The sequence below is a fragment of the Hippopotamus amphibius genome, chromosome 3 (genome assembly GCF_030028045.1).
Source record: "Hippopotamus amphibius kiboko isolate mHipAmp2 chromosome 3, mHipAmp2.hap2, whole genome shotgun sequence".
Lineage (NCBI taxonomy): Eukaryota > Metazoa > Chordata > Mammalia > Artiodactyla > Hippopotamidae > Hippopotamus > Hippopotamus amphibius.
The window spans coordinates 176,507,519-176,533,760 of NC_080188.1; the positions used below are offsets into that span (position 1 = coordinate 176,507,519).

General features: G+C 39.6%; 1 protein-coding gene across 1 annotated transcript; it reads left to right on the forward strand.

Moving 5' to 3' along the window:
- The first annotated feature begins 5,653 nt into the window (after nucleotides 1-5,653).
- On the forward strand, nucleotides 5,654-23,831 carry TNFSF4 (TNF superfamily member 4). Its single transcript, XM_057729333.1, has 3 exons — nucleotides 5,654-5,809; nucleotides 21,902-21,950; nucleotides 23,482-23,831. Exons 1-3 carry the CDS (start codon nucleotides 5,660-5,662, stop codon nucleotides 23,829-23,831), a joined length of 549 nt encoding a protein of 182 aa, XP_057585316.1. The 5' UTR covers nucleotides 5,654-5,659.
- Nucleotides 23,832-26,242: the final 2,411 nt, after the last annotated feature.

The following is a 26,242-nucleotide window of genomic DNA, read 5'->3' on the forward strand; positions in this document are numbered from 1 at the left end:
TATTGACATTTTAGGCCAATAATCCTTGGCTGTAGTGGGGCTTTCCTGTGCATTATAGGATACTTAGCATCCCTGGCCTCTAACCGCTAGATATGATGAGCACCCACCCCGAATCCAGACAACCCAAACTGTCTCCAGATATTGCCAAATGACTCCTGGGGGGGGTAAATCACCCCAGCTGAGAATCACTGGTTTATGCAATTTATTTCCAATTAAATGTATTTTGGAAAGAGGAGGGAATTTCTTATGTCCTCAGTTTAGATTTGCTTTTGAAATGATTACTGTTTAAAGAAAATTGTCTTTTGGGAATGAGTAAATGTTCTGTATGTGATGGTGGTTTCATGAATGTGTATATCTGTCAAAACTCATCTAATTGTTAACTTGAGGTAGATATAGTTTATCTGTAGTTATATTTCAGTGAAGTTGATTTTTTAAAAAAATTGTCTATATTGTTATTAGTCAAAAGATCTACTTACAGGTTTTTATATATTCTTGGCATTGCATACATATTTTAAATGCACAATTTAAAATGTAATTTTGTGAGCCAAAAAACTGTCTATATAACTTGCTTTCCATAACAGTGTAGTACTTCATGGGCATATTTCCATAGAGAGAAAAAGATTCTGTAGCCGTTTTTTGCCACTAAGTTTTAGAATCTATCATCATGCCCTAAAATAACTTCCAGTGGTCAATTCAAGATAAAGAAAAGGAGAAAACATGAAGAATGAAAGGGAAAATCAGCATCGGAAGAAGAGGAGTTGACAAATGAGGGGCTAATGAGTCTGAAACCCAACGGAATGTCATTATACGAGTTCACATTTGCATTTGTGCTAATGGTGTGCATCCGGTTTCAATGAAAAGTACACATTTCAGGTTTGCTAATCTTTCACATCTAAGATCAAAGTCCAGCTATCTGTATTTAATAGTGCCATTTTCAGTTTTGTTTAGACTCTCATTCTTTTTTGTCCTGAAAATAGCATACTTCAAATATACTGCAAGCAAATTCAACTTAATTTGGCAAATCTTTATAGAAAGATTATTCTGGCCCTTTGAGTGAGTGCAATACAGGACCTCAAGATCATGCAGTGTCATGGGGGAGACAGAAACAGATTTGAATAGTAAGACAAGGCAGAGCCTGAAAAATGCTGTCTGCACAGGGGCAGAAACAACTGCATCCTTCTGGAAGGCCCGGGCAAGGCTTCATACGTAGCATAGAAATGTAACAGTGAAATGGCTAAGTAGTCATTTGGGGAGATTCACAGTTTTGGCTCTTATGGAAGCTTTTAGAAATACAGATTCACAGGCACTATTCCCAACTTATTGAATCAGAGTTTCTAGAGTTAGGGATTAGGAATCTGAATCTTTCAAAATCTCTCCTAGTGATTCTGATGATCAACTAGGTTTTGCAAACTACTGATCCTACAGATCCCCTGATCAATGCCAGAATTCCCTGAACAGTGTTCCTTTAGGAATACTGTTTTTGTTTAGCCTCTTCTGGAGCACCACAAGCTCACTACCTCACAAGGCAGCTAGCCCTTCATGGAAAATGTGTAAGGTGCAGGATTTTGATCATCAGAGATGGAGGATAAGGCTATTTGAGGCAAAATGATCATCAGAAATAATTAGGAAATGGAAATAAATTTGGAGAGGCAACTTGGGGTACCATTACAGAGTGACTTGAGTGTCATGCTGAAGAATTTCAACTTCATCCTCTATGAGATGGATACTCCTTGATAAGAACTTGGTCATCACTGGATTTAAAGATCCTGCCAAAGCAGAGTGTATTAGACATCAAAGAGAATGGAAGTAGGGAGAATAGCTGTAAGTTTAATTCAGAGGTTCAAGTGAGAAGTAATAAGGACTTGGAGCAGAAGCAGTTGAAATGGCAAAGTAGAGTAAAGTATGAGCTATATTGCAGGGATAGTGGGTAGTCCTACAAGTCTGACTGATTGAGGCAAGGAAGAATTAAAGCTGATTCTGGGGTTTTGAGATTTTGGAGTGCTGAATATATTAACTAGAATGGGAACATTAAGATCAAGAGCAGGTTGAGAAGGCAAATGGCAAATCAGGTGTTTGATATTTGAAATGCATTTGTTTTTGTCACCTCCCATCTTACTCTGTCACCTGTCCCAGGTCAGAGCTTAGTTATGACTGCCATTGTACACTTGGAGGGTGGCACAAAGTAGGCCCTCAAAATGTGTGGTGAATGAATATCCACCATGAATATCTTGTCCTCTCTTTATTCTCGCTGCTTTAGATCAGGACCTTATTATTTCTCACTTAAATGATTACAAGCTTGAGGACCACCCCAGCTCATACAGCTGTCTTTGTGTGAATTAGAGCAAGGAGCCCTCTCTGAGTTTATGGATTAGAAAAAGGTACATTTATTTAGGTGGATGCAGCTGTTTGTTCAGGACTTGGGAAGAAGAGCACACTTTGTGAGCAGATAAAGACTCCCCTTCTCCTAGAATGAAATCTCCTGCTCTACAATGGAGGGCTTGGAGAGCTGAGTGCAGAGATGGAGTTTTAGACTTACTCATCTCCTCAGCTGGCACAGAGCACCCTGGAAAAGTCTCCCAGCTTATCTCCTTGATCCCACCCTGCCATTTCTATTTCACTCAGTGATTTTTTTTTTTCTAAAAGGTAATAATATCACACTTTGCTTTCCCTATTTCCCCAATACCTTCAGGATGAAGTTCAAAGTTCTTAACCCGTTCCTAGGCACCCTTTCTTCCCACACAGGCATGTCGGACACAGTGCTTTCCTGGCTGTGATTGGCCTTCCTCCCTTCCTGTCTGTGACCTCCTTTTTGTTCATTTCTTTTCCCCCAGCACCAGCATGTAGGCACCTGGCTCATGCTTGTTGAGTAGACTAATGACTTAGCAACAAATGAAAAGTGCAGATTTTACCTCCCAAGCAAAACAAACAACCTCCCCCAAAACAAAACAACAAAAAAAGCAAATACCACGCCCCCCCCAACCACAGAAAAAAGTTCTGCCGCTTCCTAAACATGAGGTATTCTGTCAGTTGTCAAAAGTTTTTTTTTAACAAGCCCCCCCCCCGCCCCCCACAAATAGTTTTCTGTAGTCTTGAAGTGGCTATTTATTTGGAGAGTAAAGATCTCTGGGGAGATAATTATTTGGAATGAAGTCTGAGGCTTCCATTCCATGGCTGGTTTGCTCTGGTGTACCTGTGTATTTAATCTTTGTGAGATGCTTTTAAAAAATGGCACATAGATTCAGGTGACATTCTTGGCCTCTTTAAAAACGTGTCCACTTTGGAGATAGGGGACTCCGTTCATCAGCCCCAATTGAAATGCCAGCACTGATATCTCTGATGATGATTTCATTTGTTCCAAATGTTAGACCAGCCAATGATGAACTTTGAAATGCTCTCATAATCTTATCAAAAGTTCTTGCCCAGAACTTCCAGCCCGATTGATATTTATTTTTCCATGTGTATTCCCCCTCTCCCCACAAAGAATGTGAAGAAACTGTGAGAATGTATTCAATTTAAAAAGAAACAATTAAATGTAAAACATCATTTAAATGTCAATAAAAAATTACAAGTAGGCAAGATATGGCAGTAGGAGATGGAGGCGGGGGGAAATGAAATGAGAGGCATGCCTTGATGTGCAGGCCCAAGTGTTAGTATAGTTAGTATAACTTTCCTGGGACATCACCAAAATGGGAATTCATTCTGTTGCAGAGTTTGCATTATCTATAAAGACAGTAATTTATATCAGTAATTGTCCGTTTTTATTCATAGAAGCCAGACTGTTAACAGTGAGAAAAAGTGTTGCTCAGAGTGCAAGGATGTACTCTATGTATTTTATTTTTCATTTAAAAATATTTTCTTTGATTTTCAGTCTTAATAATTTTCACTTTCTGCTGGTCTCTACAGTTTCCAATAGTATCTTACTTTTTTTTTTTTATTCTTTTTTGCTGTGGCTCATTTAGTCAGCTTGGAAGCAAATGAGTAAATAGTTACCAATTTTAATGTTTATTTATTTATAACTATTAACTATTACTCAAGAATTAGGTTCTACACACTTGATTTTTCTTTCAGTTTTTTTTTATCCACACCCTGTATGTTATACATACTTTTCTCATAGGAGTAACTATTTAGAATTGAGTTTAGATGGAACTTGATTTCTAGTTTTGGCTTAGAGTATATAGTCTAGTGTCTCAGTCACCTTATATTTCAGACAAAAACTTGAACTTCTAAAAACCAATATGTTCTGCAAATGCAAGCTATAATTATAATGAGGGTATCAATTCATATATTAATTGATTTAAACTGTATTTCTGTATTAATAAATGTACTTTCCATTTCCCACAAGCTGTTTCCCTTTTGAATATGCCTCATATCAATTTTTTATAAAATTAAGTTGCATATAACAGCTCATTTATTTTGTTGATATTAAAATATTTCTCCCTCCTTCCCTTCTTTAAATATCTGTTGAGTGGTGGATGGGGAGCTCAGAGAGACATACTTGCCCACAAAAGAGTTGTACTGTCTTAAACAGACCATCCCAGTGTACCCATACTGTCCAATATAGTACTGGGCTTCCTGTGTACTCAGTAAATATTTATTAATTTGAACTGAACATTATCAATAATTTTATCATGTAATTTTATCATTTATTTTATGGTAAAGGGTAAGAGTGTCTGTTGGTAGAATACTCTTACTTTCCAAGTTCCGAGTCTACCCCTGACCTCAAAGAAAGGAACAACCTTCAAAGCTTATTTGAAGCTGTTTATTTGTTCATTCATGCAAAACTTATGTATGGATAAAATGTATCGTGGAGGGAAGGGGAAAAAGTCAGGATACTCTTCTGCTTCTTTCCTGCTATGCTTAAAATTAATCATGTAAGTCTTTACTAAATTTGCCTCAAAGATTAAATGAGAAAAAGATTTTAAGCCTGCCTAGCATAGTGCCTGACACATAATAAATGCTCAGTATATGCTAGTTTATTTATTATAATGCAATGGACTAAAACTAGAGGATCTTACTCTTTTATTCTACATGATTCACCAACCTATTTTCGTCTTTTCTTTTTCTTTTTTTCGCTTCAAGAATGGTCTTTGTGTGCTTTTTTTTTTCCTAAATGTGTAGAATGGGTTCAGTGCCTAGTTATTCAATGAAGTGCAGACAAGAACTCAAGGCTAGCATTTTCCTTAAATCTCTTCTATGATTTAAGACACCTTGGGAAAGGGATAGATGAGCTCCTACATCAACGGATGATGATTTTTATCTGTATCAAGTGACCCACAATTTGGTTACTGGTGTAATGAGAAATTAAGAAAATAGCACACTTTTATGACTGTCATTTCACAGTCACTCAAATCAGAACTGGAATGCCACAAAAACAACTCCCTGTTAGCCCAGAGAAAAAAAAAGAAAGAAAGTAAAGGGGAAATTCAGATTAGTCACAAAGAAGTTCCCCCGCCTGCCTGCAAAAGCTGCAGCATTAAAACTGAGAGAGTCCGCTCTGCTCTTTCAATCGCCTCTTGTCTCTGGTCCTGGGACCTTTGTGTACTTTCTGATTTATACACCTTGCTTTGGCTTCATCTCCTTCTTTGCGGGGAAGAAGTCAGTCCTCCCTCAGGTTCCCCTCTGTCACAGTTTTCATCTTCTGTGCATCCAGATTGTGAAGATGGAAGGGGTCCAACCCCTGGGCGAGCATGTTGGAAATACACCAGGACGGAGATTCTTGAGGAACAAGCTATTGCTGGTAGCCTCCGTAATTCAGGGGCTGGGGCTGCTCCTGTGTCTCACCTACATCTGTCTGCACTTCTATGCTCAGGTAAGATGCACCACTGGCATGTCCTTTCCTCCAGCTCAGGCTGATGGCAGCTCCAGCAGCTGCAAGTGGTCACTTAAGAGATAATCTGACACCAACATTGTTTTTTTTTTCCCCTTTTCTGCTCAGTGATTGTAAAGTGTGGTCAAACACCCTCCTGTCTATCTTTTCCTTCCCTTTTTTCAGCAGTGGCAGTGGTAGGGCACAGTGGAGATAGGGCAGGGGCACTGCTTCTGGATTATTATTTTTCTTTGCAGTGCAAGAATCCTGGTATTCCTTTATGAACTGTCACTTTGAAGCTTTGAGTCACTAATATACCTGCTTGGTTTACCTGTTCTGCTAGTAAGCATCTGATCAGGGAATTAATGTAAATAGGAAATAAGAAAGTCTCTTTACATTATTATACTTTCCCATCGTGTTCATAAACCCCATAGACTCTCAAGGAGATATGCTTTTTGAAGAATCCTAAAGATATCAATACTAAGTTCTTTTAAATAGCTAGCCTGGGTATTTTAAGGGCAGAGATGTATGTGTTCACATCTGTACGTGCATGTAGCCAAACGTTTACCCCAATAACTTAATCAGATATTGTTTCTCACAGTCTTTCTCTACCAGTCACAACTTATAGACATCACTTTGTCCCAAACATTATGTAGTGGAAGATGAGCATTTTCGTATTTCCTCCACTTAACGAAGATACTCTTTCCATTTTTCCTTTTCCTTACTTTGGCCCCTTTTCATTATTTTTCTTATTGACTTATTCATATCTACAAACATTAATAGCTCTTTAAGGATGTTCTTGACTGCAGGAGATTCCACTGAAAAGAAAATAAATGAATAGTGTCCTCATGCTCCCTTGTTGGGGCTAGTCTGATAATTCTTGTTTCCCTGGTGGTTGCTCTGGGTTAGAAAGGTCTCTCCTTGGTAAAGGTCAGACGATAGGAACTTTTATTTCTGATGGCCAGGTTAGAGACTCGATACCTCCAATTAGATCAGGATAAGATGAGCAGAGTCCTAGACAATGCCTGGGCTTGTCTTTGCCTACAGAAAAGAGGGGTTTTCAGTGCCTACAGGCTAATGGGAATGCGGTTGTGATCACTGTACTGCAGAGTGCTCGTGTCCCCAAATTCCCGAAGCGTAGCTGGTGTCACACTCTAGCCTGCCGACCAGTGAGCACCACAACACACCCATCCTGTCCTCATCATGCCACATGTTTCCTTCTCTGCACAGAACCCTTTGGGTGAAATTAGAGTAGGCGATTTGGGGAGAGGGTGTGAGGGGAGGAGCAAAGTGTCCATGGCAGGATGCCCAAGACAGAGACCGGAATTAGGCTCTTCCGAGAAGAAAACAAAGAGAGTAACCCAAAATAGAACAGCTGAGTTTATTCACCAGGTCTGGGAGCCCTGAGAGTGCTTTTTTAAACAACCACAGTGTTACATATTTCCTTACATTGTGGGATGATAAAAAGACAAAACAGATGCCCCAGTCAAGCCTCAACAATTCATTGCGTTAGGGCTCTGAGCGGGAGAGAGCAAAAGGTGAAACAAATACAGATGTGTAGCCAGCTGGTGGCGGGGGCTGGCCCGGACTGTCAATACCCAGGGGACACAGAGGAGAGGGGTCCTTTCTAGAAAGTAACCTAGCAATTCTGTGCTAGAGCCTGGAAGGGAAAATGAGTGCTGGCTTCCAGGATACTAGAATTCACAGTGAGCCAATCTTTGGGAGAGAATTAGCTTTCTCTGGTCCTGGCACAGAAATGGAAAGATAGAGGAGGTACTTAGAGCTGTTTGCTCAACAAGCGTGTTCTTGTATATTCTGGACATAGAACTTTTTCGGGCACAGATACTTGAAATTCTTCACTTGACGTTAAGTTTAACTTTTTTCTTACTTCTAGCTACACTGTTTTAGCTAACATAATTTCTTATACTGTTAATAGGACCCAGGGCAGCAAGTTGTGTCCTTAATCTCATACACTTTGTTAAGGGGAAGGGTAGCATAGATAGATCATGTGCATTCAGAACTTGATCAGTCATGGTGGCGGCAGTGTGTGTGGTGGGGCGGGGGACGAGCGGGGAGGAAGGGGGGAGGGGGCGAGAGAGAGAGGGAGATTGAGAGAGAAGGGTGTAAAGTAACTGCTGAAGAAGGGACATGGACTGGTAGCTTTTTTAAAGTCATAAATAAGATTGTTGGCATTTTGGTTGAAGGATGGGGTAGGTGGTGATGCCAACAAATCTCTGCTTTTATAAGACGTAATATTAGACTGATCTATATAGGGGGTGAAAGAGCTGAAGTGTCCATTTGCCTAGTTAAATTGGATCTCTTTTATTGTAGGAGAAAGGTATTTGGAGAATAATCATGATTTTTTCTTATTTCTTAGATTTAATTTTTAACTTTATAAAAAATTTTTCCTATATGGATGACTCTGTAAAAAATACATATGTAACTGTTAAACTCCATTTGGCAGTCAACCTTCCCTTCAGTCAAGTTTATCTAGTAACCTTTGTTTTCTTACCACTTGGTTAAGTTTTATTATGTGAAAAGCAGAAGTTTTTGTTTTTGAGATGTCAGAAGAAAAGATGGACCTCACCCGCTCCTTATATAATACACTTCCCTCTTTGGGCCCTGATTTTCTCATCTAAAACATAAGGCAGTTGGAACAAATGATCAGAAATATCTCTTCCAGGTCAATATCTTGTGAGTATGTAGTGTGTGTGTGTGTGTGTGTGTGTGTGTGTGTGTGTATATTTTTTTTTTTTCCATAAAATGGGTATGAGGATCTGAGAAATACAAATTTCAGTAAACAGATTTTTGTGTATAAGCTTATGGGTACCCTGGTTCTTAAGAAGGGACTGGGGGAAATCAAAGTTGCACACATATTTGTAATCTATATTTATTTATATACTATGTATATATCTAAGTAATTTATTCTGGATTAACAAAATACCTTATTTAGAAAGGGGAAGGAAGTGGATGCTGTAGAAGAATGTCCATGATACAAGTTATAAAATTGAGTCACAAAAAGCAGTACACACTGGTTGGATGTTTATTGGGGCTGCTGTTTAAAGTATAGGCTTCCAGGCTTCCCTATAACTTCAGCTGGAAATAGTGGCAGAAAAAAAGCTGATCTATAAGGTGAGAAGCTTTTGTAAATTATACCCATGTATCTCAGAACTATTGAAGCTGGGCTTTTCCAAGATTTGTAACATCTTTATCAGAGCACTTTAAAGATGTGCTTTTAGTGATGGCCAGATTTAGAATTCAGTTTCTTGATGAAGTTTCAGACTATAACTCAGACTTTGTTTGTATCCTTTAGGAAGAAAAAGAGGTATTTTTGCTTAAAAAAATCTCGTCTCAGATTATCTCAAATGTGTCCTCATGTAATTTAACAAGTTTTTAAAGAAATTTTTTATGATAGACATGGAAATAAATAATTTTCAATGCAATTGAATTGTGTTTTATAAGAAATTTTATGGGAATTAAAAAGAAACATCTGAAGTATTGAACTGATTTGTCATTAAGTATTTAGAGGCTCTTAAAGGAGGTATTACTGAAAATGTATGTAGAATTGTTGGATTATTGGGCAGACATAAGACATAGTCTACTTACAGATAGGAAAAGAGAAACTCCGGGAGGGTAAAAGCTGAAGGAGGAGGTAATGCTTCAACTGTCATTAGAAGAAGGATTAGAAATTCTTTAATCAAGAGGGATGATGGTGGGTGGGTAGGGGCAGAAGACCTCCTAGGTAAAAAAGCAAGTTGTTCAGAATGGTTGGAGTGAGTGTTCATTGGGGAAAGTGGAGGAAGATGAAGCTGAAAATCTAGGTGGGAACAGGACACAGAAGGTCTTGTGACTCACGCTAAGGGAACACAGTTCGTTGCATTCTGTGCGAAAGAAAATACAGGAAAAATTACCTAGATTGACGCTTCGCCAAATTTCACTTCTCTTATGTGGTCTACATATCATCAAATACAGAAAGTGAGTATACTCTCACATAGCACTAGGGGGCACCACAGTAAAGCTAACAGTTCTCAGATATCTTTTAAAGAGAACCCGCTTTTTACCCTGAGCAGTTAAGATTAGAACACTTTCCTCAGGAAGCCAAGTGCTCGTCCCTGTGAAAGAGGATGAACAATATCGAGGGCCTAATGTTGTTCAGTATTTACACAGTGATGACATTTTCTACAAGAAAAATTTAGATATGGGTTCTGACTCAAGTACTCAAATTAGGACAGAATAGCTTGGACAGGAATCATGCAGAAAAATGTTGCATATATACACATGAATAGAAACAAATACACACACCCAGAAGAGAGATGGGAAGCGAGCAAAAAGGCTCTTGGTATAGACCTTGGAATATAACCTCCCTATTCCTTTTCTCTGATCTCAACTCCTAGCTACTAGCCCTGAGCAGACTAGTCTTGCCTAGGGGCTAACCACCCTGCCCTTCCAATTCTGTTTCTTTTAATAGAAACTACATCTGTGGCCTTCAGTCTCAGAGAACCTGCAGTTGCCACCACTTCAGGGATTCTCCATTCATGGCTCATGAACATTAACCTTCTGGAATCATTTAGGTTGGAGAAGCCATGTACAATAACAATAGTATTCCTATTTAGGGAATGAAAAGATACAACTGAATAACAAAGTAGAGGGTGATTTCTCACAGTCAGAGATAAAATTTATGGTATATGTGGTGATGTTAGGATGAAATTGGATTCCCCAACATCCTATGGCTTGTGCATTTTGTTTGTAGCCAAATGAAGGAATTAAAACACTTTCTTATACAAAAATACAACATATATTCTCAAAATTTTAGGGGAGTCATTGAGGTATAGGAGAGAGTACATTGGACCAAGAACTAGAAGATTCTGGTTCTGTCCAGTCTTTTAGCTTCATGACTCTGGGTAAAGTCCCTGAAATTCCCTGAGTGTTAATCATTTCCAAAATTGGACTTTGGTTATTGTGAGGAACAAATGTGTTACCGAGCTTTGTAAATGTTGAGATGATGATGATGATGATGATTATTCATGAACACGCTTCCATAAGCATACCACCACTAAAATGATTGCCTTGTAGCGCTCTCACACACACACACACACACGCACACACACACTCACTACATAACTCAAATCTCAGAAAGCATATCATAGGTAAGGTTAACCTTAACTTCATGGACTTTGACTTTCCTACTGTAATTTTTAAGACTAAAAAAAATCCTTGGAATAATTCTAGCATTTTTTAATATAGATGTCTAATTGAGACCTCATGGCTGTACTAGCAAACAAAGGAAAAATGAAGGGGAGAATTTATGAGAGTATAAAATGCTATCAGACTAGTGTCTGAAAGTGGTTCAGAGATCTGAAATGACACACTTAGAACACATGGCCTGGGCTGGTTCCATCTCCCTTTACACTGATGTAGTTCATCCAATTCTTCAATGACTTGGTTGCCAAATAGCGCAGAAAATTATATTTAGAAGAGTGGTCTGGTTCAAAATACTAGGAATGTTGGAGCTAAGATGGGCATAATTATGCATTTTTTCTATTGAGCAGACCTTTCATTCTGAAATGCAACTTTGGTGTGTTATTAATTTGTATAAATTTGTCTAGCTTTGATAGCACTGAAAATGCTATTTAAGAACATACTCTGACAGAAAGATGGGCAAATAGGCCCAAACTTTAATTCTTGCAATACTAATTGAATAAGGGCTCATGGATAGAAAGCTTCACTCCCAAGAGTGGCGGGGGGTCCAGTGAGTGTAAATGATGTACCCTCAGGATGGGCTGCCCTGTAGGTCACCATAGCACAAGCCTAGAGAACCAGTGAAACTGTCAAGCAAAGATCAGGATGAAAATGACAATTAACATTACAAAACATTATAAACAAGCATCAAAACAGTCATCAAGGGAAATTATAAAAATCTTGCTGGGTTATAAAAGAAGTTGTAAAACATATATTTTACTGCTCAGTAATGTAAAATATATTTTGAGTTATCTTTGTGTTGGGTGCTTAATGTTTTTAACTTCTAAGGCCTGTAAAGATCTTAATCTGGCCCTGTATGTGGTATAATGAAGACTGGGAACTCAAGGCTCTTTTTTCAGGACGTTGAGGGGCATCACTCCTGCTGCTACTTGCAATAACCATCTCTGGTTTTGTAATCTTTCCCTATTTTTGTCCACACTTCTTCACTGTGACCTTGGAGGAAGATAGATATCTGTGTGCAGTTTTATGATGAGGAAGTTTGAGGCATAGAAACTTGTCTAGGTCAGTATAGAAGGTCTGGTTGTAAATTAGGATTAGGTTTAAATTCTAGCCCTGTCTCTTTCCATTACACTTGGCCAAGACTCCATGGCTCTAAGCTGTAAGAATTTTGGCTGGCTGTTTTAAAATTTGTTTCCTTTTCTGACATTAATTGCCTTTGAAAAAAAATTTGGGGAAAGATTTATAACCTGGCATAAAGGAAAGAAAGATTCTTTTTAAAAAGGGATCTAAATCTACTTCCACAAATGTAGATAACACAATCAGTGAAGCTTTAACAAGCGCATACTACCTCATAGTTATTTTGATAAAACAAATCATTGCCATATATGATATATTCGTAGAAGAGAAAGGGGACTTGGATTTGGGCACTAGCTCAGTCATTTATTCACTCTGAGCAGTACATTTTTTTTTAAAACAAGAAGGAGATTAGACTATATAATCTCCCTGGGCCTTTCTAATTCTATCAGACTGATTCAAGGAAGAATTATTTTAATGTCATAAGTGTGATGTGATTTTACACTATATGCAAATACATTTTCAACCATGTATTAGTTTCCACAAATTGGGTACCTTAAAAGAAATTTAATCTTTCACAGTTTTGGAGGATAGACATTCAAAATCACAGTGTCAGCTGGGCCATGTTCCCTTTGAAGGCTCTAGGGAAGGATCCTTCAGGAGCCTCTTTCTAGCTTCTGGTGGCTCCCAGCAATTCTTAGTGTTCCTTGGCTTGTAGTTGCATCACCCCAAGCTCTGCCTCCAAGTTCACATGACCATCTTCCCTGTGTATATCTCTGTGTCCTCTCCTCTTCTTTTAAGGACACCAGTCGTATTGGACTTAGGACCCACCCTAATCTAGTTAACATCACGTTAACTAATTACATCTGCAAAAACCCTATTTCCTAATCACGTCACATACTGAGGTTACAGGTGGACATGAATTTGGAGGGACACACTATTCAACTCACTACAAACCATTTATTTATTTATTTAACAAGATTTGTGGAAAATAAGTTACCTGTCAAACATTGAGGAAACAGTGGTAAGCAAGACCTGGTCTTTCTTGCCCTCTTGGAGTTTGCAATCTAGTGGAGAAAGAAGGTGGTCAAGCAATAACATAGTGTGATAAGCACTGGATGTTTCACAGAGGGCTATCTACCTAGCTTCAGTATCTAGTTTCTTGATTGGGATTATAAAGTGAGCATACTTTAGTTGTTGCATTAGGTGCTTCGTTTCTCTTACATTATTTAACAGGAAGGATTTAGTTTAAAATGTCATTGTCATTATTGTTACCACCACCATCATCATTCCACTGCTGTTCGGTGATGATTTTTACCCGTCACCAGTCTTAGTTCACACCAGAATATAAGCTGAGGATTATTTAGCCTCATGCAAATGAGGCTAAGGGCTTCATTGCATAAACAATACAAAAGATATGCTTGATCATTCATTAACCGTCAGAGGGAGCCACTTGGGAAGAAAACCTGTTGCTTTTGTTACAGCCGAGGAGTTTACTGTGTTGAAAAGGTCTCCTGTTCAAAAGGTCTTCTCATCCACCAATAATTTGGGATTTCTTCTTTGAACCTTGTGATTTGCCTAATCTCTGGTATGGAAAAGTCCTTAGACACTCCTCATTCCACAGTGCTTATTCGACCATCTTAATTGAGGATGAACACAAAAATAAGGAAATTAGAAACTGAGAAAGGGAAAGGACTTGTTCTGACCTAAGACCAGAGCTAGGTGTTCCTATTCCCAGCCCAGTGCCTTGTCCCTTCTACTAGGTTGCCTTCCCAAGGGAATAGTGCCTCCTTTTTTTTTTTTTTTTTTTAATTAATTTATTTTCTTTATTGGCCACGTTGGGTCTTCAATGCTGCACATGGGCTTTCTCTAGTTGCGGTGAGTGGGGGGCTGCTCTTTATTGTGGTGTACCGGCTCCTCATTGCAGTGGCTTCTCTTGTTGCAGAACACAGGCTCTAGGCGCACAGGCTTCAGTAGTTGCAGCACACAGGCTCAATAGTTGTGGCTCACAGGCTCTAGAGTGCAGGCTCAGTAGTTGTGGCGCACAGGCTTTGTTGCTCCGAGGCATGTGGGATCTTCCTGGAGCAGGGAACGAACCCGTGTCTCCTGCACTGGCAGGCAGATTCTTAACCACTGCCCACCTAGGAAGTCCCAGTGCCTCCCTTTTATTATGGCAAGTGAGATGGGGAATGAGTGACTTCAAGTATAAAGATATTGATTGTAGTAATTCTGCTACCCCCTTCGTACTCAAGGATGAATGGGGCAATTTAAAAAAAACTTGAGCAGCATATGGTGTTGGCTAGAGCCAGTGTTGGATATTATGTGATTATGCAGCCACTAGCCAAGGTCACAGCATAGTCTAAGGCGCTAAGTTCTACCTTAGGTCGGCAAACATTTATTTATAAATGCCGTTATGTTTAAGGCATTGTAAGATTTATGGTAATGCAGTGGGTACCTTGTAAACCAACGCTTTCAGCTGCTTAGAGACTAGGATATTTTGGTGGAGATTTACTTGGTCACCAAGATGGGAAAGGGAGTTATTTTTTTTCAATTTAGTTTTTTAAAATTGATGTATAGTTGATGTATGAGATTATATAAGTTTCAGGTGTACAACATAGTAATTCACAATTTTTAAAGATTATATTCCATTTATAGTTATTATAAAATGTTGGCTATGTTCCCTGTTTTGTACAATAGATCCTTGTAGCTTATTTTATACATAGTAGTTTGTTCCTTTCAACCTCCCCTTCTCTCTCCCCCAATGGTAACCACTAGTTTGTTCTCTATATCTGTGAGTCTGTTTCTTTTTTGTTATATTCACTAGTTTGTTTTATTTTTTAGATTCCACATATGAGTGAGATCATACAGTATTTCTCTTTCTCTGTCTGACAGGAAGGGAGTTCTTAGAAATGTTTTGGCAGACCCCTCTGTCAGTGTATTTTAAGAATTTCCCCAGTAGATGTGGAAAGGGAAACCCACATATAAGAAAATCTTCCCCTTGAGGATATAAAGAATTGGTTGCAAAATTTTGCAAATCACCAAAGTTTGAAGGTGTGTTCATGTCACATGGATGCTTTTGGTTCATTTGGTTGTTTACCTGAATACCTGATCTTTCTCTTAGGATTCTGTTGATTGCTAAGTAGATGGGACAGTGGAACCACAGTTCCTGTTCTCTGAGATAGAGCAGAGAGGGTCAGTTAGTAGAGACTGGCCATTGCTAAGTAAATTTGATAAGAAAAGTGGAAGTGGTTAGAGAGAGGAGGCTATATTAGGATATCACATGGGCTGTGTAGTAGAGAGGAGAGTGAAAATTAAAAGAGAGATTTCAGCAAAAAGGTGCTGGCAGCCATGGTGAAGGGTGGGGATGGAGAAAGAGAAAGTCTTGAATGGCAGTTAAAAAGGCTTTTCTTGGTGTTCATTAAATCTCAATAGACTCTTTATCCAACAAAGTTTTCAAAGTTACACATCTTCATCTCTAAGAAATGTAACTTTGGCGATAAAGTTTTCTGATTATGGAAGACTCTTTGGCCAAAGAATCAGTTTTTGCCCATTCTTCCTATTCCTTTCTCTGAGTGGGGTTCTAAACTTCCCTGATCAGAAGTGGGGGCCCTTCCCTTTGTGAGGGAGTTTCCATTGAGCACACTAAGTCTATCAGGATGAAAGTCTACCTTCCTAGCCCACTGTCATGGGTAAATATGGAAAATTCCATCTTCCTCTTCAGAGGCTCGATGAGACATACCCTGAGAGCTTGTGAGGCTGTGCTTTCATGGTCTCTCAGGTCTCCTCTGATTGACATGAAGCCCAGTGTTGGGGGAGGAGACATTTACATCCCACTGGAGGCTGCATGGTGAACCATGGAGTCCCCATCACAGATCTGTTTCTTGCCATCCTCCACTGACTCACATCCCATCCCACGCCCACCTAGGATCTTGACTGATGTCAAGTGAGGAAGGGCAAGACCCACATAGTGAATGCAGAGCCCACTTCCTGGTTTCATATTTGATGAGTATGGTTCCCTCCTGCCACAGACCTCCCCCTACACGACAAGTGCCACATGAGTATCAGGTTGGCAGCCTCATGCCACATCCCAGTGACTCAGAATTAGAAACTCACACATTCCAAAGATGAGCTCTTGAAGCAAGTATCTCCTTTTTGGGAACATGGTACAGGCTGCTGGACAAATGCTAGATATCAGACATTTTCCATCTGTGTTCCCAGACAGTTCGGTGCTCCAGGTGCTGAGAGAGGCCAGGAAAGGACATAATTCTGACTCTTTGCATCGCCTGCTTGCTGCCTACTTTGTACTTGTCCTGCTGCCCCTTATCAGGACAATTACATCTAATCAGAGACCAGCTAACGGCTTTGCCAACCTGTACTACACAAACAACCTTGTAGGCTTGACTGAGGAGCTCTTTCCTGGAGAATGTCTAGATATTTTGAGATATATCTGAATTTTTGACAACTATCTAAAACCTAATGTTTTAATCTTATTCAGTATTGACAATTAAAATAATTCAAATTAATCTTGAACCCTCAGACGAATGTTTTCATAGGAGTTTTTTACTCTTAAGATAGAGTAGGATAAAGAGAAAGGATGTTATCGTGAACCTGGGGTTCAATTAAACTCAAGTTAATACCTGTTTATTCCTGAGCAGGTTCTTAACAGAAGTTATTCTCATTTTGCTATCTGTAAAACATGGATAATTACTATTTCTACTTAACAGTATTATTTTGAATAGCAAACAAGGTGATGAAATTGAGAAACAGTAACACGGTGTAAGGCACATTGTAAGTTCTCAATAAGTTTTTATTGTTTTTCTTGAATGTACCAAGAATGGCCTCATTTCTAGGCCTTTCTTCCTTCTTCCTTTGGATTATCTGAGTCCTCTTTCTCTTTCAAGGCCTGAGACCACGTCTTTCCTCCTTGAGTGGCCAAAGCATGCAATGATATTTCTGTTCTCTGGAACCTTGTGGCATGCATTGCCTGTTGATGTTTACCAAAGGTTTTTTTGTAGAGGAGCTATTTTCCAAGTTGACATACAAGTTTGTCAAAAATAAGGATTGTGTGGTCTTTCCCTTTGTATTCTTATACTTGAATGTAATGCCTGCCATTTGGCAGGTACTCAATAATTGTTGATGTTTCAAATCAGCAATAATATGGCAATCATATAACTATTCAATCAGTTATTGAATAATACTTACAGTAGAGCAAATGGCCCTTGAGCACCAGCTTTGGAACAGACATGCTTTTTGCCAAGGGCATGGATTTGAGCCTTCAGGATTGAGTGTAGTAATTCTCAAATCCTGAACCTTGGGTGCTTGTAAAAGTGCAAATTACTGAGTCCACCTAGACCTTTTGAATCAGAATCTTTATGAATAGACTGGCCATCTATACATTTTTACAAATTTTTCAGATGATTCTAATGTACATTAGAGTTTGAGAACACTGGGCCAACTGACCTTTTGTTGTATTATCAGCCGCTCCTAGACAGGACATGTGCATTATTTGGTCAATTGGTCTAATAGCTCATATATCAGCTGCCTCTTGAGTACTCTGTTTTCTTGGCTCTACTTATGACAGCCCTCAAACCCAGGAGGGAAGCCTGAACTTTTGGCTCTCCCTATGCACTCTCATGGCGAAATCATCGTGAGACCACCACTCTGCCAACCTGCTGTGTGTGGCGACTTCTTCTTTCCTCCAGCTTGGCACCAAAGTGGACACAAGGAATGGAATATTAATAAAATCTTCAAAGAAATTTCTCCACACTTTAAATTTGCATGGGCAGAAAAAAAATCTTTTTCTTTTGGTATAATGAAAATTGTACTGGATTGGAGGACAGGAGTTGAATCCCTTTACTTCTGTGGGCCTCAATTTCTTCATCTGCAAAATACAATGTTCAGTTAGAAGATAACTTCTTTTATACTCATGCTTCTGAAACCATCTCATTCAAACTACAGGACTGTACTTTGATTCTGGTGTGTAGAGTTAACAGGAGTTTCTGTTCCCCTTTGAGGATGGTACGGGTTCTTCAGACTGCAGATTGAAGAAGCCTTATTGTATACCTTGTCCTTACGTGAAAGCCCTCTGGGACTGTTGATATATTCCATTTTCATTTAGTATCTGGAGAAGGTATGAGTATTTTGATTTTCTTGATATGAAAAAGACCATGTTTGTGCATGTGGGTAAAATTAATATTTTCTGATTGTTCTCTGGTAACCTTTCTTATGAAGCCAGGATCCTTTTGTATTGTTTCTCTGGGCTCCAGAGAGATTTTGTTGGACTTCCTTTTTCATTTTATTAATTCCTTCATCCAGTAGTCATATATAAAGCTAACACAGTGTTATACAGACTAAATTAAGAACATGACATAGATCTTGTCTCTCATGGGCATCCAAGAATAATAGCTGACATTTATTAACTCCTTACAATGTTCTAGGTCAGGTACTGAAAATTTACATACATTATCTCATTCATTCTTCACAACAACCCTCTGAGATATAGATTTTACTATTTCCATTTTACAAATGAAGAAACTAAAAATCAGCAAGGTAATGTCATTTTCCCAAGAGCACACAGCTGAGTAGTCTTGTAGAAGAGATGAGATGTGTATCAAAATGGTGGTAGAATGAAAGTCAGTAGAGTGATTTTTAAAACTTTTTACATTAGGGTTCACTCTTGGTATTGTGTGTTTTATGGATTTTAACAAATGAACAATAACATGTATCCACCATCAGAGTATCATACACAACAGTTTCACTGCTCTAAAAATCTTCTGCATTTCACCTATTCACCTCTCCCTCCTCCCTCACCCTGGCAACTGCTGATCTTTAACTGTCTGTATAATTTTGCCTTTTTCAGAATGTCACATAATTGGAACATACAGTATACAGTCTTTTCAGATTGTCTTCTTTCATTTAAAAATATACATTTAAGGTGCCTCCATGTCTTTCCATGGCTTGAAAAGCTCATTTCTTTTTAGCACCGAATGATATTTCATTGTCTGGATGTACTGCAGTTTGTTTATGCATTCAACCTACTGAAGGCTATCTTGATTGATTTTGCTTGGCAAGTTTTAGCAATAATAAATAAAGCTATTATAAACATCCATGTGAATAGAGTGATTTTTAAGTACTTGCTGTGGGAGACCAAAAATCAGGGATCTGATTTAGGCCTTGAAGGTGGTGTTATATTGATGGGTTGACATATATGGAGGGACATTCTTGGTGGAGAGGAAAAAGGAAGCAAGTATTTTTCAAATGCTGACCATGTGCCAGGCAAACTCCTCAGTACTTTCACATATGTTAACTTATTTAAGCTTTGCAGTTATCTCCTGGAACATTCCAGTAATAATATTATGCCTTATTTTCACAGACATGAAAGCTAAAGCTCAGAAATGGTATATAACATTTCCAAATTCACAAAACTAGAGAAGTCACAATTTGAACTGAATCCGACTCCCAAGCCTACGCACTCTGTTTTGTCCTACCAGGCTCTATTTGGAGGCAGAGAGATTAGAGGAATTGGTTGGCTCCAGCGTAAGACACAGAACGGTTATGTGGAACAGTAATGCTTGACAAGGAGGTTGGCGCCAGGCCATGGAAGGCCTTGAATTGGGCACTGTGAGGGTGTTTCTGGGCAGTGGTGTTGTCAGCATGAGGTGATCAGGTACGGACGATGAAGGGAAAGTTGTAGAAGGGCATGGAGCAAGAGGAAGAACCATCTTACTTTACAGCATCGCCTAGGCTTGGTGATGTTGATGCTAGGGAGAAACTTCTGAGGATATGCAAATTTCTAATACTGGGTAACCTTCAGGAGAAGGAAAGGAAGCCCGAGTCTGGAATTGCAGTGGATCTACCTGAAAGAGGAACTCACGTGTGCTTTCCTTGCTGCCTCTCAGCATCTTGGTCTCAGAATGTCCTCTTGGTCATTACCACCGCTACCTTCATCACAGTATTTCAGAACACTGCGAAATTTCTTTTATTTGCAGGAACCTTTTGGAGATTTTGCAAAGTCAGTCAAATAAACCACGAGGGCTTTTAGGTCAGAGAGCTTTACGTTGGGATGAGGAGGCTTCCTGTTCTTCTCTTTTATTAAAATTGACTTAGAGTTGCGACTTTTAAAATTTAAATCATGACCAGTTAGTGCTGAAAGGGATGTCAGTGATCTTTGATGAATTTTTAAAATATGAGAAAACTGATGCCTAGGGAAGTTATGAAACTTGCCTAAGATGACACCATACTTGCCTGGCTGGCGCTAGGACCAGGTTGCTGCATGCTGAGCCCTGTGCTCTTTATGCAGCTGCACAGGCTGCTTCTGACTTTAACAGGGTGGCCATTCAGGCTGGGACCAACCTGCCCGGAGAGGAGTGGGGACATTCATTTACCCAGGGGATTATGGTGATTGGGTAATATGCCTTTTGAGAGGCCTTCTTCCAGAACATTTCTTTAAGCAGGAAGTACACCAATCCAGCCTCACAAACAGCCCACAGAGGAGAGAGAGTCAAAGACTGTCAAGTCTTCCCAAGTCAACACCTCTCCATGTGCTCACCACTGACTAATATCATTCTGGGGCCCAGGCACTGGCAGGGCTCAGAAAAGCTCTCCCTTCTTCCTGCACTGCTTGTTGGTTTCAGCTTGGTGAGGTTTATGATTTTACATAGGAGAGAAGTGGGGGATTCTTCATCTGCGTGGGCAGGTCCCAGTGGAATCTGTTTGACTGGGGCTGTGCGTGTGCGAGGAGAGTGGGAAGCAGACCCAGAGTATGAAAACAAATTCCTCCCCACACCTTTGGTCAGGACATCTTGCCAAAAATAACCTTGTGGGAGGAGCAGGCGCAGTACGTTGTGGGTTTTTGTTGTTGTTTTCTATTTTCTTTTTTAGTAGGTAATACAAAATTTTAAAAATATAAAGAAGTGAACCACTCCTGTCCTCAGGCTTTCAGTTCCTTTCCACAATGGCAACATTATATTCTTTCAGATAAATTCAGGGCCCACGCAAACATTATCATTATTTTTTAACACAAATGATAATGTACTTTATACATGATTTTGCCCTTTGCTTTTGCTTTTTTTTCCACTTAATATATTAATATTTTGGAGTTTGCTCCACATTGAACTTCTTTGTTCTTTTAACCACCAAATTTCCACAGACGTTTTATCTGTTAGCTTTTCTTTCTTCATTGTTTTACTTCTTTCTTGCTTTTGAGAATTCACTAGGTTCAAGTTAGGTTTTTTACATGGTTAGAGAGTAGAGAAAGACCCAACATTAAAAAAAAGCTACACACAGATCTACTCATCTCTGAAGGATTACAACAGTTTTTATTGCCTGTATGCCCTGAAAATAGGCCAATCGTACTCCTGTTTCACAGTGAAAAAGCGAGAAGCCAGGAAACTTCCAGAATTCACTCCCACTGCATTCCGGAGTCTGTGGCCATGAAAGATTGGTCAGAGCCTTGTCCATGAAGGGTCTCTATGACTGAATGGGTTTCTTAAGAATATGACTGTTAAGTGCTCTGTTATCCAAAATGGGAAATTGGGGCTCAGTGAGTCAGAACAATATACCAAGGAAGAGTTTGGCAGATGAGGACAGACCTTACTTAGATGCTTGCATGAAAGAGCAGAAGTCTCCTAACTTACCTTAAAAGATGTTATAGAAAAGCAAGGGAGCCAGGCATGTATGGGTCTAATCTACATAGAAAAAACCAAATCTCTCATCAAGTCATTCCCTTCACAGGCTACTGCATTTCTGCTTCACTGGATATGACTCATCAATTCCACTTGTTAATTTCTTTTTCCTAAAAATATATCATTCTTCTTCCTTTAGGTGCCATCTCAATACCCTCCAATCCAAAGTATAAGAGTGCAGTTTACCAGTAAGTATTATCAAAAGTTTGATTCATATTTTAAAAAGAAACTTCTCTCCCACCTCTTTACTTCCCCCAGAACACAAGATCTCTACCTTTTCTTAGGGAAACATTCTTGAAATTGTTAAAGGCTGCATATTGTTTTCATTAGGGACAAAAAAGGTGTATAAAGATGAAAAGGGGAGTAATTAGATACCAAATATGTGCTTGTCACTGTATTAGTTACTTCGTATTCCTCAATCTTCCCAGGAACCCTTTGAATAGGAATTACTCTCATTTTTTAGGTAAGAAAACTAAGGCTTTACTTCTTACAAGTCTATCTGACTGTAAGACATATCATTTCCCAGTAATTCTATTATAGGACAGGATTTTACCTTAATGAAATTTGGGGGACTTAAAGGCAAAGGGATACTTTACCAGGAGAGCATTATTTGGATCCCTGGTTAATACTGGAACAACCACCAGTAGTTTCTGTGTGGATATTCATTTGTTATGTCCTCCTGGGCTAAAGGAAAGTATATCTTGCCTTCTATAAGTAATCCTGATTTTCAATTCAAGGTATTTCCCATGGACTTGACACAAAGCAAGAATTACTGAATTGTGCCCAGCAGTGGGAATCTATTCTTTCCTGACATTGAGGGACATGGGCCAGAGTGGGGAGTTTGCAGTGTGGTTGCTTGACCATTCAGGATGATATTGAGGATGCCATGGAAATAAAAGAAATTTGGTTTTTTGATTTACACTTGAAAAGACCCCACACAAAGCTACTAAAGCCACCATTCTGTGTCCTCCTACTCTTCCTTCTCTTTCTCCTGTGGCAACCACTATTCCCAAGGCACCTTCCAGGAAAAACTAGCAATAAAAAGGTAGAAGGGAAAAGTAGGTCTATGTTCTTGAGCTCTTCTACCTGCATCTTAATGAGCAGGATCTGAGCCCACGGACATTACTAAGCTTTACTTAGTATTGCAGCATCACTAAGCTTAAGTGACTGTTGGCAAAGGTCAGTAATACATGCTGTTGGTAAGTCTAGTGCCCAGGGCATGTGAAAAATTTTCATCTGATGATCAAGTGGAGAGAGGATAGAGAAGAGTTAAAAGCAATTGCTTTGCGTGGAGGGGGGTGCAGGACCTGGGCAAGGGGCACTTGCACCACCCTTTGCCCTAATCTACCCGTTGAGCAAGAAAGGAAGCACTGAATTGCCCATGCCTCCTGGTTTTGAAAAATCAGGGAAACCTTGAGGCTCCATTACCTGCTGCAGGTGTGTCGTGACAACTGCCAGTTGCTGTCATCTCTGTGCTCTTGAACCCCAGCCCCATCTGAAGCTCTCTTGGCTACTAGTATTGTCTTTGCCTCTTCCATTCCACAGGGAAAGCAGCTTCCAACTCTCATGTAGAAACACAGTATTCTCTTCCTTTCATTCTTCTCAAAATCTCTTCCTATCACTTTCTCTTCATATATTTATAGACATATTGGAAGGTTGCTGCCCGATGCTGAGCTAAGGAATCATTCTTTTTGTTTCTTTTTGCCCTGCCCTCCTTAGAGTGTGAAAATGAGAACGGTTTCATCATCACATCCCCAAACAAGGATGGAACCATGAAGGTGCAGAACAACTCAATCATCATCAGCTGTGATGGGTTTTATCTCATCTCTCTGAAGGGCTACTTCTCTCAGGAGCTCAGCCTCAGGCTTCAGTACCGGAAGGGTCGGGAACCCCTCCTCTCCCTGAACAAGGTCAAGTCTGTTGACTCTGTCACAGTGGCCAATCTGGCTTTCAAGGACAAAGTCTACCTGAATGTGACCACTCACAATGCCTCCTGCGAAGACATCCAGGTGAATGGTGGGGAATTGATTCTCATTCATCAAAATCCTGGTGGATTCTGTGTCTACTGAGGACCTGATGGCTGCAGCTAAGCCAGGCACCAGCATGAACACCAAACTGGGAGTGGACAGGACACTCTTCCTGGAGAGTGGAGGAGTCACTCCAGCTCATGTACGTACACGTGAGATGTGACCAGAAGATCACTCCCTCCCCCCACTCAGGGATATTTAAAACTTTATTTTACGTACGAGTTAACTTTATGTATTTATCCTTATATCTTCTAAATCACCTAGCCTTCATCCCTCAAGATTGCCTCAGGCCTATTAGGCACCTCCGAGAGAGTGAGAAAAATAGGTGCCTCTTCCTCAAGATGTTGTTTCTGTTTGGTCAGAAAATTATCATAATAAACTTTCATTGTTGAAAAAGACACTTGACTACCATTTGCTGGATATTTGACCTCTGGCCTTGTCAAAATGAAGAAGACCAAGGAGAGGGGTTATGAATCTGCCAAAGGTGGTGTGGACTGACTCCTGGCAGCCAAAGGTGCCTCTCCAGGATGAAGTTGGTTGTAATTTGCATATTGCCTAAATACCTCTCCCATGTGGCAGAGTTCAAAAGGAAAATCAACTTGTGAACAGCTGTCAGGACTTGATGAAGATAGCTGGCTAAGGAATACTCTGTGCTCTGGGCTTTTTTCTTTATTTTTTTTCCTCCACTTTGCTTTCCCAGCCTCCGAAAGTTCTTGATAGAAGCTTCCCTTCAAAGAAACATCTTGGGGATGTAATACTGTGAAAAATCTGATCAGTGATTTAAGGAAAACTGAGAGAGATTTTTTCTAAACTGAGAGAGTGAGATAATTGATTGTGAGGGTTTTCTTTATCACATAGGAGAGCAGTGAAACTGGACCTCTCGGGGTAAAAGTCAGTGGGAATTTAAATAGTCTGGGGAGGAAATCACATTCTTTGCCACAGAGGCAAAGTAACACATGCCCATCCTCCTGCTTATGCTGAGATACATGCTAAGCCCCACACCTTCTACTCATGTACCACCTTGCTAGTTTCAAAAAACTGAAGCAATTCTATGATCAGTTGCAACTTTATGTCAAAAGACATTGAGATGCTCTTCCATCTGATAAAAAAATCATGATCTCTGTCTAAAACCACCATAATATCACGTATGACCTCACATTGATAATTGAAGCTAGAAGGATCAATAATCAGCCAATACCAGGGCTTTCAAGAGAATAAAAATCACCAAATGTTTAGTTGAAATGTCCTTCTTAATGTATCTGGCTTATGGAATTGTGGACAAATGATTTTTCTTAATTTCCAGATGATTTGTAAGTTTTCTGTGTCAAAAGTTTTACAAATGTAAAGTTTTTATAAAAACTTTAAAAAATGGTAGCAAATGTTTCCCTGCAATTTTAAATAGAGTGTCTGACATATCACAGAATACTTCTGGATGATTCTGGGTCATCATAGTAGTTGTACTGTGGTGTGTACTACGGTGATATCTTCAGGGTCTCCAGAAAGATGGAAGGCAGTTTGGCCCTACACTAAATGGTCTCAGTTACATTTGGATTTTTTCCTTGTCTGTTTGACACAGTTTTCCCTTTCCAATTAAGTGCCTGTCTATCTCCAACTATATTCCCACCACTCAATTTTAATCTGTTATAGACAGAAGCTAAATCAAAATGCTAAATAAAAAGAAGCTAAGTAAAAGAAACTGTGCATAAGATAAGAGTAACCAAACTCTGAGTGGCTGCCCAGGCACTCACATAATTATTATAATCATGGGTAAACGTTAGGAAGGGCCTACTGTGGACCGAGCTTTAGGCTAAAGCCTTTATATGAATTGTCCTCCCCTGCTCCCCGCCAGCTGCGCCACATGGCTTGCAGGATCTTAGTTCCCTGACCAGGGATTGAACTCAGGCCCACAGCAGTGAAGAACGCTGGGTCCTAACTACTGGACTGCCAGGGAATTACCCTATGTAAATTGTTCTGAACAAGATATTCTATGATGCCTGTCTTGACTACTCAGAGGATTTAAGTGTGTGTGTATGTGTGTGTGTGTGTACGTGTGTACTTCTTTCTTATTCACTATGTTCTGCAGAGTCAAAGTTATTCAGTATTACTTATTCTAATAAGTAACTGTTTATGAATATAGATAATATTTAAGAAACTGTGTGTTTACTTTTTTAAGTTTGGAATTTCTGACTGTATTTCTTCTGGACATACACATTCCAGGCCGAAGCTTACTTGTTTTGCGGGTGGGTTGTCTTGGTTGTTATGGCCGCTCCTCACAGGTGCCCACACACGGCCTGCTTTTCCCATGCTGGCATGCTTCAGCCACACAGGATCATTTCTGCCATCCACTGGACTCACTCCCCCAGCTTCCACCCATCAAAATATGTCTGTCCCCTTTAAATCATTCCTTCAAAGGGGTAATTAACCTTTCTCTGAAAACAGTGGAGTTTTGTGGA

Excerpts from the sequence above, each read along its gene's own strand:
- TNFSF4 (XM_057729333.1), top strand. The coding sequence starts at position 5,660 with ATGGAAGGGGTCCAACCCCTGGGCGAGCATGTTGGAAATACACCAGGA. Across the intron at positions 5,810-21,901 it reads GTCTGCACTTCTATGCTCAG|GTGCCATCTCAATACCCTCC; the intron begins GTAAGATGCACC and ends TTCTTCCTTTAG. Across the intron at positions 21,951-23,481 it reads TATAAGAGTGCAGTTTACCA|AGTGTGAAAATGAGAACGGT; the intron begins GTAAGTATTATC and ends TGCCCTCCTTAG.